The sequence below is a fragment of the Rana temporaria genome, chromosome 8 (genome assembly GCF_905171775.1).
Source record: "Rana temporaria chromosome 8, aRanTem1.1, whole genome shotgun sequence".
In the NCBI taxonomy this organism is placed as follows: Eukaryota; Metazoa; Chordata; class Amphibia; order Anura; family Ranidae; genus Rana; species Rana temporaria.
The window spans coordinates 162,184,770-162,200,390 of NC_053496.1; the positions used below are offsets into that span (position 1 = coordinate 162,184,770).

The window sequence follows — 15,621 nt, forward strand, 5'->3', positions numbered from 1 at the left end:
TTAAATATTTTTGCCAACATAATCTGTTAGCTGGACAATGATAATTGTGTAAAAAAAAAAAAATGTTTGTCATAAAATCCAGTTTTGACGATATCCAGGGTGGGTTATGGAAATTACCTATTTTTAATAGATGTATAAATAAAGTTTTTGTTTTAATGCTATATTTTTTGTTAATGAGGTGCCTTAAAATTCCACGTTCCCCCTTTTTTTTATGATTTAACAGCTTAATCAGAAGACAACTATCTGTTTGCAAGAGCTCTGAGCTTTACCTGCGCAGGGGTATTCGATTCATGACCCACAGCCTGGCATCCAAACACGGACAAGGAAATGGACACAGAGAACAGCAGGAGATTGAGGATCAGAAGTAAAGCAAGAACAGCTTTCGCGCTAGACTGTAAAAATCAAGACGTATGCAAAGATTAATACAGCATCATGCCACACTATGCTATATGATCATATACTATACATATCACAAGTTTAAGACAACAAATTGTATTTCATAATGAGCAAGTAAGCAATGCATACTAGCTCATTATGCCTTTTGTCTTGCAGGTTTTTTTTTTTTTGAGGTTTACAACCAATTTAAAACTGTAATTTTGGAAATGCAAGTAAAATCTTGGCTGGGCCAGTAAATTTTGGGTGTTGTGTCAGTAAATTCAGTAGGTTGGCAAAACTGCTTGGCGCCTAAAGTACCAGGAGACACCCTATGCTGTGAAAGCTACCATAGTGCATGAGTTGTATTGAGAATTTACAACTGCTCTGCACAACATGATGATGTTGCAGAGACACTACCCCATTCTCATGTAGAGTAGAAGATATAGAAAAGTCGGTGTGAAGTATACAGTATTTCACATTAAAAGGGTATACCCTAAAGGAACCCTTGAAAAAAAATTTCAGGTCTAAGGAAACCCCAGCTAAAATGAAATAATTGGGGTCAAAAGCAGTGGCGGCCCGCCCATAGGGGGCACCCGGGCACCGCCCCCCCTCCTGTAGGCACAATATATATATATATATATATATATTTATTATTATTATTATTATATATTTTTTTTTTCAGTGGCCCCTTTAAGAAACTAAAAAAAAAAAATTCCTTTACTTAAAATTAGATTGAGCGCCGGCCACTATTGCCCTATGAAGCACCACGTCAATGCAATCTTTAGATTGCATACATGGCGCTTCATTTTCGGGCTGCCTGAGGTGACCATAATTTTTTAAATACAAAATAGCAGTTTAAAAAATGTTTGTTATTTTGAGCTTGCCTTCTCTGACTAAAGAAAAAAAAACATTAATTGCAGCCTCACTGTGCCACCAAACTCAGTCAGTGTGCCATCACATGCAGCCACTGTGCCCATCAATTGTCACCACTGTGCTTATCACACGCAGTCACTGTGCCATCACATGCAGCCACTGTGCCCATCAAACGTAGTAGCCACTGTGCCCATCAATTGTCGCCACTGTGCTCATCACATGCAGCCACTGTGCCATCACATGCAGCCACTGTGCCATCACATGCAGCCACTGTGCCCATCAAACGCAGCCACTGTGCCCATCAATTGTCGCCACTGTGCCCAAACGCATCCACTGTGCCAATCACACACAGCCACTGTGCCCATCAAACGCAGCCACGGTGCCCATCAATTGTCACCACTGTGCCCATCACACGCAGCCACTGTGCCACCATTTTTACTGATGCCATGTGGGTTAATTTTTTAAATAAAAAATAGCAGTTTAAAAAAATGTCACTGTGCCATCACATGCAGCCACTGTGCCCATCAAACGTAGTAGCCACTGTGCCCATCAATTGTCGCCACTGTGCTCATCACACGCAGCCACTGTGCTCATCACACGCAGCCACTGTGCCATCACATGCAACCACTGTGCCATCACATGCAGCCACTGTGCCCATCAAACGCAGCCACTGTGCCCACCAATTGTCACCACTGTGCCCAAATGCATCCACTGTGCCAATCACACACAGCCACTGTGCCCATCAAACGCAGCCACTCTTCGCATTACCCTCTCTGGATTGCTTTAATAGTTTGATTTATTGGCTTGAGATACGAATATACCTGGCGAGTAAAAATGCTGTCCCCCCCAGATTTGTAAGGGTTCCTACACCCATGTATGGGCGCCTTACTTCCGGCCATTCATCTTAGGCCTCTTTCACATGGAGCGGACCGTTTTTGTGTCCGCTCCGTGTGTGTCCGTCGGTTCAGCGGGGATCCCCGCTGAGCTGTCGGGAGGCAGGGCGGTCCCCGCACACAGTGCAGAGACCGCTCTGTCTCTCCTCCGCTCTCCCCTATGGGGAATCGGATGCAGACGGACCGTCTGTCCGTCTGCATCCGTTCCACCGGATGGAAGAAAAATAGGGGTTTCTTCCGTCCGCAAAAGCGGATCCTGACGGACGCGGATGGTCGCGGACGTTAGCAGATGCTCCATCCGCTAACGGACGCGATCCCATAGGGATGTATTACAAGTCCGTAAACGGACTTGTAATAAACGGACGAACGGAGCGGACGTGTGAAAGGACCCTTACAGACAAAAAACGGAAGTGACGTCCCGCGGCAGCTCACAACTTTACACAGCCTGAGCGGAGCGGAGCTGAGCGGCTAGGTAAGCAGATGGAGAAAGAGAGAAAGCCTGAGGGAGATTTCGGTGGGATTAGATTTACAGACGTTTGATCCAGATACTTCTGTTGTGGGATGATATTGTCACATTTGTTACTTTGTGTATTTCTCGATGTTTTATAGCTGTTTGCAGGCGTGTTTATAGCTCAGCCAGCTGTTTGCCTGTCTGGCTCACATTGACCAGCAAAATTTTCTGATAGAACTTTGGAGACGGTTGAAGTTTATATCAGCAGCTACCACTGCACTAAATCACATCGGACTGACCATTCAATTGGATGGCTGCCTTATACCGATCACTCTGACCTGCTATTGTAATTAAACTGCTGGAACTTGTAGTTCACCATCTTCTCCTGGGGCTCATGGAGAAGATGGAGATTGGAGAAGTCCCAGCAGGTTTTACATACAATAAGGCTCTGAGGTGGATGGGTGTGGTGGATTGCATGCACCTATCAATCCCCAGGGGGGGGGGGGGGGCAGGATCAGATAACACTGTTATCCGATCCTGCCCCCCCCCCCCGGGGATTGATAGGTGCATGCAATCCACACCCATCCACCTCAGAGCCTTATTGTATGTATAATCTGCTGGGACTTGTAGTTCTCCAATCTCCATATTCTCCATGAGCCCCGGGAGAAGATGGAGAACTACAAGTCCCAGCAGTCTAACTACAATAACAGGCTCTGAGGTGAATGGGTGGGGATCAGGCAGTGCAAGGGCTGATGACTTTTACTGTGATGTATATGGAGGGAGTGTGATGCAAATCAGGACTAATGTAAAGGAAGGTGCTATAATGTATTTTAAAGGGGGCTGCAAAGTAAAGGGGTGGCTGTGATGTAAAAGGGGGTGCTGTGATGTAAAGAAAGCTGTAATTTTGAATGAGGGCTGTAATGTAAACAGTGGGACTACAATATAAAGGGGGGCTGCCACGTAAAAGGGGGCAGTGTTGTATATTATGGTTGTATTGTAAAAGATGTACCATAATGTAAAGAGGAGCCCTGCGACTTGGGACTGGAAAGTTGCAGGATAAGTCGGACCCGATGAGAACTGTTCATATCTGTGCAACTTCAAGTCACAGCGACTTCGAAGTAGTCCCTGCATTACTTTTGTCCCACTTTGATGTGACTTGAGGTCCATAGACCTCCAGAATACACAGGCATTGCTTCAAGTCGCTGCAAAATCGCCACAAAAAATTGTGACAGAATCTTGCGACTTTCAGGCTAACACAGTCTGAAAGTTTGATACGACTTAAAGCAATGCCTGTGTATTCTGGAGGTCTATGGACCTCAAGTTGCATCAAAGTGGGACCAAAGTAATGCAGGGACTACTTTGAAGCCGCTGTGACTTGAAGTCGCACAGATATGAACGGTTCTCATTGGAAATCATGGGGTACGACTTGTCATGCAACGTTGAAGTCCCAAGTCGCAGGACAAGTAATGCAGTATGTCTGCAGTCTCTGGTAATCTTGTGCAGTATGACCGCAGTCTCTGGTAATCTTGTGCAGTATGACCGCAGTCTCTGGTAATCTTGTGCAGTATGTCCGCAGTCTCTGGTAATTTCGTTCAGTATGTCCGCAGTCTCTGGTAATCTTGTGCAGTATGTGCGCAGTCTCTGGTAATCTTGTGCAGTATGTCCGCAGTCTCTGGTAATCTTGTGCAGTATGTCCGCAGTCTCTGGTAATCTTGTGCAGTATGTGCGCAGTCTCTAGTAATCTTGTGCAGTATGTCCGCAGTACAATATCTGGTCAGCTTGTGCAGTATGTCCGCAGTCTCTGGTAATCTTGTGCAGTATGTCCGCAGTCTCTGGTAATCTTCTGCAGTATGTCCGCAGTCTCTGGTAATCTTCTGCAGTATGTCCGCAGTCTCTGATAATCTCCTGCCCATTTAGAGTCCTTCATAACTAACAGTGTAATTTTTTAGTTTGTTTGCGCCGATCTGTAAGGCTGCGCTGTATACCATGATTTGTGATGCTGGGGCTATATACTCTGTGCTGTGATGCTGAGCTGTATACTCCTGACACTATGAGTGGAATACAGGGGACGAAGTTGGTGTATTCTATAGGGGGTGTGGCTTATGAGAAGTGGGAGGTGCCAAATGTGGAGGGGCGGGGTCTTGCACCCCCCCATCCTAAAACTTCACCAGCCGCCACTGGTCAAAAGGTAGAATTTCCCTTACAATGGTGGTCGGTGGGAAGAATGTTCCCCTTACAGGCACCTAAAAAGATTGTTGTCCTGCTTATGGTTCTGCCAAGTGGAGTTATGCCTTGAACACAAGGTCGGATTTTCCGTCGGAATAAACTCCGACGGGTTTTTCCGACGGAATTCCGTTCCAGCTGTCTTGCATACACACTGTCAAACCAAATTCCAACTGTCAAGAACGCGGTGACGTACAACACTATGATGAGCTGAGAAAAATTATGTATAATGGTTCCGAGCATGCGTCGACTTGATTTTGAGCATGCGTGGATTTTTGACCGATGGACTTCCACACAGACGATCGTTTTTTTCTATCGGTTTTTTATCCATAGGAAAATTTTAAAACATGTTCTATTTTTTTTCACCGATGGAAAACAAACCGATGGGGCCCACACACGGTCGTTTTCATCAGACAAACCGATCGTGTGTACAGGGCTTAACTGTATCTATAACAAGATAACAAGTTCCTGTATTGTGTGGTGAAAACAACACAACAGATCTACCAAACTTGGACACAGCGTATGCCAAAAACTATAGGTAGTGATGCAACCCTTCTAGGTTACAGTATATTTATCTTGTTGCCATCAGGGAAAAGATATAGGCCACATAAAATGCATACTAATTGATTGAAGTGTAGATTTTCCCATGGGCTGTATTGTCTATAAATCTACCAGTGCTGAGTTTTAGAAACTCTATTGCCCTGTACACACGATCGGTTCATCCGATGAAAGCGATCTGATGGATTTTTTCATCAGATATCCGATGCAGTTGACTTTCATCAGTTGTGCCTACACACCATCAGTTACCACCAACTCAGGAGGGTGGTGGGACGACTGACCTGGAACGGACGACGACGACCCAGAACTAGTGACGTCTTTCTCTTTAGTACTCTCACCCAGCATGCTCAGCAAGGCGATCAACTCCCACTGATTGGCTGCCGAGGAAGAACACCCAATACACCTTGACTCGACTGCCGCCACCCTCGGCCTGGGGTGGTACCAACACCCCAGGCAACAATAGTGGTCACTCAAAGTACAGCCACGGCTGGAACAGAAGCCCCAATTTGGCAAAACAATACAGTCAGAGGTAGTTAAATCTCTGACTACACTCTAAATTTAAGGCAGCGCCATCTATAAAAGTAGCAAGCCGCTACACTTATACCCACCTAATCCCTAGATGCGATGGTCCAGTCACATAATCTCCAGAGCAGTCAGCTTTAGCGAAAAGGAGAAATCTTTGATAACGACTGCTATGCCTATGAGGTGATGTCACCAATAGACTTATTATGGGGCATCTGCTGTCAGCTGTCCCTCCTCTATCCTGAAGCCAGCACTGGGAGCCAATCACGTGACCAGACAAGAGCACCCTCAGGAAGCTTTTGACTGGATTTATTTGTCTGGAATTGCTCTACAGCAGGGGTGCCGAACCAGTGGCCCGTGGAGCCCTCTCATGTGGCCCTTCGACCTCCTGCTTTGGGATGGCTAGTTGGCAAGCCCAGATTGCAGGTTGCCGACCTGCCATCTCAGAGCATCAGTGTTGGGAATGAAGCCGGCAGTAGAGGGAGAAAGTGGCTTTTCAGAAAGTGCACCACACCTGCAGGATATAATAAACGTCTATGGCAAAATGCAGCTAACTGGTAGAAAAACCACAGGAACACTGCGCTGCACCCACGGTGTGGGTAGACCGCAGACATTCATTGTAAAAGCAGCCTTAGGCCCCTTTCACACGAACGGTCCAACCCAATCAGACCCTCCATTCACCTCTATGGAGCGGAAGATGTAAGACTTTTTGTCCATTTACACCTGCCTACCTCCAATCCGATCTGCTAAAAAAACAGAAGTGGATCCGTCCCCTTCCATCTGATTGGATTCAGAGGGCCCATAGAGTAGATTGGGCTGTGCCTGTGTCTGCTTTGCATAAGCAGAGTGGACACAGATCTGTCATCTGCCCACTCCGCTCATTGTGGCCCGTGACTGGTTACCAAGTCGCTTAAAGCGGGGGTTCACCCTATATAAAAAAATAAAAATAAATTTTTTCCCCTCTAGCATTAAATCAGGCATAGTAGCGCGAGCTACACTATGCCGGTCTTAATTTTTTTTCCCCATACTCACTGTTATAGCGTACATAGAAGATTCCGGGGAATGGGCGTTCCTATGGACAGAGAAGGTGATTGACGGCCGGCCGTGGCACGTCACGCTTCTCCGGAAATAGCCGAAATAGGCTTGGCTCTTCACGGCGCCTGCGCATAGCCTGTGCGCAGGCGCCGTGAAGAGCCGAGACCTACTCCGGCTGTCTTCGGGGAGCGTGACGTGCCAGAGCCGGCCATCAATCACCCTCCCTCTTGCTAGGAACGCCCATTCCCCGCGGCAGACGGAATCGTCAATGCACGATATAACCGTGAGTATCGGGATAAAAAAATTAAGACCGGTGATGTGAAATTTCCTCGGACTTGTGAAAAAATCGGACCCGCGTCACTTCCGGTGCTCGTACGTCAGAGCACAGCTGATCGCGGGTCCACGGCGCATGCGCAGCGCATGCGCAGATGTTTTTTTGGGTCCGTGAATATCATAGACTGTGGTAGGCGGGCAGAGGCGGATCAAGCACAATTCAGAGACTCGGGTGGGCGGGGCGGAGGCGGTGCAAGAGTTTTAATGACATTATCGGCAGCACCGCCTCCAGCCCCGTCCCTAAGCAGAGCTTCTTGAGGTCCGTGAAAAATATAGATTTGGGTGGGCGGGGCGGAGGCGGAGCAACATTCTCAATTACATTGCAGCCAGCCCCGCCTCCAGCCCCGTCTGCTTGTTCCCATACTATTTTGGTCCGAGAATTTCACAGACTCGGGTAGGCGGGACGGAGGCGGAGCAACAGTTTTAATGTCCAATATTAAAGTCTGTCAAGAAAATGTCTATTTAGGTGGAGAGCTTCTGAATACCTGACCAACAAACACATTTCCATGTTATTCCTCATTTCAATGGGAAAGTTTAAAGTGCCAAAAAGTAAAGTTCCGCTCTTCTGTATTTTTTTAGGCTCCATGTACACGGGACCATCCTCACCCCCCACCCACTGCCATCCTCCCGGCTGTATGAATCACCCCCCCCCCCACCGCCATCCTCCCGGCTGCAGGAATCACCCCCCCCCCCCCACCGCCATCCTCCCGGCTGCAGGAATCACCCCCCCCCCCCCACCGCCATCCTCCCAGCTGCAGGGATCAACCCCCCACCGCCATCCTCCCGGCTGTACGAATCACCCCCCCCCCCACCGCCATCCTCCCGGCTGTACGAATCACCCCCCCCCCACCGCCATCCTCCCAGCTGTATGAATCACCCCCCCCCACCGCCATCCTCCCAGCTGTATGAATCACCCCCCCCCCACCGCCATCCTCCCAGCTGTATGAATCACCCCCCCCCCACCGCCATCCTCCCGGCTGCAGGAATCACCTCCCCCCCACCGCCATCCTCCCAGCTGTACAAATCACCCCCCCCCCCACCGCCATCCTCCCAGCTGCAGGGATCAACCCCCCACCGCCATCCTCCCGGCTGTACGAATCACCCCCCCCCCACCGCCATCCTCCCGGCTGTATGAATCCCCCCCCCCCCACCGCAATCCTCCCAGCTGTACTAACCTCCCCCCCCCCCACCGCCATCCTCCCAGCTGTACGAATCACCTCCCCCCCCACCGCCATCCTCCCAGCTGTACAAATCACCCCCCCCCACCGCCATCCTCCCAGCTGTACGAATCACCCCCCCCCCACCGCCATCCTCCCAGCTGTACAAATCACCCCCCCACCACCGCCATCCTCCCAGCTGTACGAATCACCCCCCCCCCCCACCACCGCCATCCTCCCGGCTGTACGAATCACCCCCCCCCCACCGCCATCCTCCCAGCTGTACTAATCACCCCCCCCCCACCGCCATCCTCCCAGCTGTACGAATCACCCCTCCCCCACCGCCATCCTCCCAGCTGTACGAATCACCCCCCCCCCCCACCGCCATCCTCCCAGCTGTACAAATCCCCCCCCCCCACCGCCATCCTCCCAGCTGTACGAATCACCCCCCCCCCACCACCGCCATCCTCCCGGCTGTACGAATCACCCCCCCCCCCCACCGCCATCCTCCCAGCTGTACTAATCACCCCCCCCCCACCGCCATCCTCCCAGCTGTACGAATCACCCCCCCACCGCCATCCTCCCAGCTGTACGAATCACCCCCCCCCCACCCCCATCCTCCCAGCTGTACGAATCACCCCCCCACCACCATCCTCGGACCTGTGAAAAAATCGGACCGCGTCACTTCCGGTGCTCGTATGCCAGGAGCACAGCTGATCGCGGGTCCAAGGCGCATGCGCAGATGCTTTGTTTTTGGTCCGTGAATATCCTAGACTGGGGTAGGTCACTTATGCCCGTCATACGCAGCCAGTGTGCCCACTATTTGCAGCCACTTGTGCCCGTCATACGCAGCACTTCCTTCTTCTTCTTCTTCTTCTTCTTCTGTAGTGGCGGCTGTGGCTCCTGTGTCCGCTTGGCTCCTCAGGCTTCCTCCGTCATGTCTCCTTTTCCGCCAAAGCGTTAGGCATCCAATAGGATCTCCTAAAGCTTTGGCCAATCGGGAGACAGGTTTTACTGACCTGCCTGCTGATTGGCAAGGAGGAACTTTGGTGTGAAAATAGCTTCTGGCTCTTATCACGTGCTTAAAGATACACACCCCGCCTATTCCCGCCATAGTATTTCATGCGTCCGGCATCCTGAAAGGGGCCAGGCACATGAATAGGGAGGGCGGCAGAGGTGACGGGGGCGGTGCCCATGCATTGTGGGCCCACCATGCAGGGGCCACCACTGGTCTTTGATCTCTGTCAAGTGCTGGGGTCTGGATCACCTCCGCTGCTTTTCCTCCAATCGGGCCAAAGAAGCTGAGTGCGAGTTTACCTATAGCCCTCACACTGGAGACTTGCACACCATCATCATGGCATCCCAGGACGGTGGGTATCAGGTCACGGGAAGGCAGAGCGCATGTGTGTCCCGCTTTGGGGTCACTGGTGGCTTAGGGAGAAGAAGATGGCCCCTGGGTATTCGTGGGAGAAGGAGAGGGCCCCTGGGTATCCGTGGGAGAAGGAGAGGGCACCTGGGTGTTTGGAGGAGGAGAGGGCCCCTTGGTGGCCATTTAGTGAAGAAGAGGGCCCCTGGGTGGCCAGGGGAAAAGGAGAGAGAACCTGGGTGGTTGGTAGAGAAGGAGTGGGCCCCTGGCTGTTTGAAGGAGAAGGAGATGGGCCACAGTGTGGGCCAAATTGGAAGAGCTGATCCTTGGGTGGTTGGAGGAGGAGAGGGTGCCACCCTTCTCCCCTTAGGACGGGGACAGACACCCTTCTCTCCCGAGAGGTAGGGGACACCATTCTCTCCCCTGGAGGACAGGGACACCATTCTCTCCCCCGGATGACGGAGACACCATTCTCTCCCCCGAGGACGAGGACACCCTTCTCTCCCCCGAGGACGAGGACACCCTTCTCTCCCCAGAGGTAGGGGACACCATTCTCTCCCCCGGAGGATGAGGACACCATTCTCTCCCTCGGAGGACGGGGACACCATTCTCTCCCTCGGAGGACGGGGACACCATTCTCTCCCTCGGAGGACGGGGACACCATTCTCTCCCCCAGAGGACGGGGACACCATTCTCTCCCCCAGAGGACGGGGACACCATTCTCTCCCCCGAGGACACCATTCTCTCCCCGGAGGAGGAGGACACCATTCTCTCCCCCAGAGGACTGGGACACCATTCTCTCCCCCAGAGGACTGGGACACCATTCTCACCCCGGAGGACACCATTCCCTCCCCAGAGGACGAGGACACCATTCTCTCCCCCAGAGGACGGGGACACCATTCTCTCCCCCGAGGACACCATTCTCTCCCCGGAGGACAAGGACACCCTTCTCTCCCCAGATGTAGGGGACACCATTCTCTCCCCTGGAGGACGAGGACACCATTCTCTCCCCTGGAGGACGAGGACACCATTCTCTCCCCCGGAGGACGAGGACACCAGGGCTGGACAGGGAGAGGAGGTGAGCGCTGCGGGGAACCAGAGCATCATGAGGGACAGGGGATAGAGGCACATGGGTGACCAGAGCATCATGGGGGGGGGGGGGTATAGAGGAGTAGGAGAGGAACAGAGAAGCATGTGTGGGAACAGAGAAGCAGGGGGGTATCAGTGGAGCACAGGGGGCACCAGAGAAGCATGAGGGTAAGAGGAGCATGGGGGGGGGGATAGAGAAGCATGTGGGGGAACAGAGAAGCAGGGGGAGAACTAGAGGAGCAGAGAGGGGGACAGAGGCGCATGGGGGCCGGCCGCCATGGGAGAGACTTGTCAAAGTGTATGAAGTCCAGGGCAATATTTTTGTCCCAGTCCAGCCCTGGTGTCCCTGTCCTCCGGGGGAGAGAAGGGTGTCCCCGTCCTCCGGGGGAGAGAAGGGTGTCCCCGTCCTCCGGGGGAGAGAAGGGTGTCCCCGTCCTCCGGGGGAGAGAAGGGTGTCCCCTACCTCTGGGGAGAGAAGGGTGTCCTCGTCCTCGGGGGAGAGAATGGTGTCCTCCGGGGGGAGAGAATGGTGTCCTCGTCCTCCAGGGGAGAGAAGGGTGTTCCCGTCCTCCAGGGGAAAGAGAAGGGTGTCCTCGTCCTCCGGGGGAGAGAATGGTGTCCCCGTCCTCCGAGGGAGAGAATGGTGTCCTCGTCCTCCGGGGGAGAGAATGGTGTCCCCGTCCTCCGGGGGAGAGAAGGGTGTCCCCTACCTCTGGGGAGAGAAGGGTGTCCTCGTCCTCGGGGGAGAGAAGGGTGTTCCCATCCTCCGGGGGGAGAGAATGGTGTCCTCGTCCTCCAGGGGAGAGAAGGGTGTTCCCATCCTCCGGGGGAGAGAATGGTGTCCTCGTCCTCCGGGGGAGAGAATGGTGTCCTCATCCTCCGGGGGAGAGAATGGTGTCCCCGTCCTCTGGGGAGAGAAGGGTGTCCTCGTCCTCCGGGGGAGAGAATGGTGTCCCCGTCCTCCGGGGGAGAGAATGGTGTCCTCATCCTCCGGGGGAGAGAATGGTGTCCCCGTCCTCTGGGGAGAGAAGGGTGTCCTCGTCCTCCGGGGGAGAGAATGGTGTCCTCATCCTCCGGGGGAGAGAATGGTGTTCCCTACCTCTGGGGAGAGAAGGGTGTCCTCGTCCTCCGGGGGAGAGAATGGTGTCCCTGTCCTCCAGGGGAGAGAATGGTGTCCTCGTCCTCCGGGGGAGAGAATGGTGTCCCCTCATGGGCACCGCCCCGTCACCTCTGCCGCCCTCCCTATTCATGTGCCTGGCCCCTTTCAGGATGCCGGACGCATGAAATACTATGGCGGGAATAGGCGGGGTGTGTATCTTTAAGCACGTGATAAGAGCCAGAAGCTATTTTCACACCAAAGTTCCTCCTTGCCAATCAGCAGGCAGGTCAGTAAAACCTGTCTCCCGATTGGCCAAAGCTTTAGGCGATCCTTTTGGATGCCTAACGCTTTGGCGGAAAAGGAGACATGACGGAGGAAGCCTGAGGAGCCAAGCGGACACAGGAGCCACAGCCGCCACTACAGAAGAAGAAGAAGGAAGTGCCGCGTATGACGAGTACAAGTGACTGCATATGGAGGGCACAACTGCTGCGTATGACGGGCACAAGTGACCTACCTCAGTCTAGGATATTCACGGACCAAAAAAAAGCATCTGCGCATGCGCCTTGGACCAGCGATCAGCTGTGCTCCTGACGTACGAGCACCGGAAGTGACGCGGTCCGATTTTTTCACAGGTCCAAGGATGGTGGTGGGGGGGGGGGTTATTTGTACAGCTGGGAGGATGGGGGTGGGGGGGGTGATTCGTACAGCTGGGAGGATGGCGGTGGGGGTGGGGGTGATTCGTACAGCTGGGAGGATGGCTGTGGGGGGGTGGGCGATTCGTACAGCTGGGAGGATGGGGGTGGGGGGGGTGATTCGTACAGCTGGGAGGATGGCGGGGGGGGGGGGTGATTCGTACAGCTGGGAGGATGGCGGTGGGGGGGGGGTTAGTACAGCTGGGAGGATGCCGGTGGGGGGGGATAAGTACAGCTGGGAGGATGGTGGTGGGGGCGGTGATTCGTACGGCTGGGAGGATGGCGGTGGGGGGGGGGTGATTTGTACAGCTGGGAGGATGGCGGTGGGGGGGGGGGGGTGATTCCTGCAGCTAGGAGGATGGCGGTGGGGGGTGATTCATACAGCTGGGAGGATGGCGGTGGGGGGGGGGGTGATTCGTACAGCCGGGAGGATGGCGGTGGGGGGGGGTGATTTGTACAGCTGGGAGGATGGCGGTGGGGGGGGGTGATTCGTACAGCCGGGAGGATGGCGGTGATTCCTGCAGCTGGGAGGATGGCGGTGGGGGGGGGGGGTGATTCATACAGCCGGGAGGATGGCGGTGGGGGGGTGATTCGTACAGCCGGGAGGATGGCGGTGATTCCTGCAGCCGGGAGGATGGCGGTGGGGGGGGGGGGGGATTCATACAGCCGGGAGGATGGCGGTGGGGGGGGGTGATTCGTACAGCCGGGAGGATGGCGGTGATTCCTGCAGCCGGGAGGATGGCGGTGGGGGGGGGGGGGGTGATTCATACAGCCGGGAGGATGGCGGTGGGGGGGGGTGATTCGTACAGCCGGGAGGATGGCGGTGATTCCTGCAGCCGGGAGGATGGCGGTGGGGGGGGGTGATTCATACAGCCGGGAGGATGGCGGTGGTGGGGGGGGGTGATTCCTGCAGCCGGGAGGATGGCGGTGGGGGGGGGGGGGGTGATTCCTGCAGCCGGGAGGATGGCGGTGGGGGGGGGGGGTGATTCCTGCAGCCGGGAGGATGGCGGTGGGGGGGGGGGGGTGATTCATACAGCCGGGAGGATGGCAGTGGGGGGGGGGGGGGTGAGGATGGTCCCGTGTACATGGAGCCTAAAAAAATACAGAAGAGCGGAACTTTACTTTTTGGCACTTTAAACTTTCCCATTGAAATGAGGAATAACATGGAAATGTGTTTGTTGGTCAGGTATTCAGAAGCTCTCCACCTAAATAGACATTTTCTTGACAGACTTTAATATTGGACATTAAAACTGTTGCTCCGCCTCCGTCCCGCCTACCCGAGTCTGTGAAATTCTCGGACCAAAATAGTATGGGAACAAGCAGACGGGGCTGGAGGCGGGGCTGGCTGCAATGTAATTGAGAATGTTGCTCCGCCTCCGCCCCGCCCACCCAAATCTATATTTTTCACGGACCTCAAGAAGCTCTGCTTAGGGACGGGGCTGGAGGCGGTGCTGCCGATAATGTCATTAAAACTCTTGCACCGCATCCGCCCCGCCCACCCGAGTCTCTGAATTGAGCTTGATCCGCCTCTGCCCGCCTACCACAGTCTATGATATTCACGGACCCAAAAAAACATCTGCGCATGCGCCGTGGACCCGCGATCAGCTGTGCTCTGACGTACGAGCACCGGAAGTGACGCGGGTCCGATTTTTTCACAAGTCCGAGGAAATTTCACATCACCGGCATAGTGTAGCTCGCGCTACTATGCCGGATTTTATGCTGCATTGTTCTTAAGGAGGGTGAACTACCGCTTTAAGTAGCCCTCGGCCTTCAAACGGTTGGGTACCCCTGCTCTACAGTATAAGTGTCTAAGAAATCAAAAAAGTGAAAACATACCAAGTATTCCTTCAAGGTGCCATCAGCGTAATAAGTTATTGCATTAAATAAAGCCAGATCTGCACAGACCAATATGAACGCAATGAAGCTGACGATAGCTGTAATGATGTTCATAGCAAGAGAGCCCTTGATCTGGAAAAGACACATAAATAATATTAATTCTGTAACATATGCATATATTACCTTTTACCATTTGTTTTGCCCTCCAAATCAACATGACATTTTGGGGTAGATTCACATACAATTAGATGGGCGCAGCGTATTTGAGATATGCTACGCCGCTGTAACTTACTTTTGGCCGGTTCGAAATCCCCAAAGAATTTGCGCCGTAAGTTGCGGCGGCGTAGTGTATCTCAAGCGGCGTAAGGGCGAGGAATTCAAATCGGCGATTATGGGGCGTGTTTCATTTAAATGAAGCACGTCCCCGCACCGAATGAACTGCGCATGCGCCATCCCTAAATTTCCCGCCTTGCATTGCGCTAAATGACGTTGCAAGGACGTCATTTTTTTAACATAGACGTGACTTACGTACATTCCGATTCACGGACGACTTACGCAAAAAAAAAATTAAAATTAAACGCGGGAACGACGGCCATACTTAACATAGCAAGTCTAACTATACGCGACAAAATAGCAGCTTTAACTATACGCCGAAAAAAGCCGTCTAGAGACGCCGTAAAAAAATGCGCCGGCCGCTCGTACGTTCGTGGATCGTCGGAAATAGCTAATTTGCATACCCAACGCGGAAAACGACATGAACGCCACCCAGCGGACGCCGAAGAATTGCATCTTAGATCCGAAGGCGTACGAAGACGTACACCTGTCGGAATCTAACCCAGAAGCCGTCGTATCTTGTTTTGAGGATTCAAAACAAAGATACGACGCGGGAAATTTGAAAGTACGCCGGCGTATCAGTAGATACACCGGCGTACTCGCTCTGTGGATCTACCCCTATATCACTAGCTCTCAAAAGAGGTGTCATTGTTTGGTTTGTCTGATGGTCTTTGCTTGGAGGGGCTGTTAGGCTCCTGTAAACATCACAGCACCATCTCTCAGATCTTTTTTTTTTAAAGAATGGTTTATGAAAACACATTTCCAGCATACTGTACCTTTCACATA

At 53.0% G+C, this 15,621-nt stretch overlaps 1 protein-coding gene across 2 annotated transcripts in view; it reads right to left on the reverse strand.

Annotated features, from left to right (window-relative positions):
• Window positions 1-15,621, reverse strand: part of LOC120909313 (membrane-spanning 4-domains subfamily A member 8-like) — a 64,671-nt gene that overhangs the window by 14,513 nt on the left and 34,537 nt on the right. For both annotated transcript variants that reach the window (XM_040321062.1, XM_040321063.1), the window contains 2 exons: window positions 14,503-14,634; window positions 270-392 (listed from right to left, as the gene is read on the reverse strand). In XM_040321062.1, the coding sequence (XP_040176996.1) occupies window positions 270-392; window positions 14,503-14,634 (255 nt within the window). The remainder of the gene's footprint in view (window positions 1-269; window positions 393-14,502; window positions 14,635-15,621) is intronic.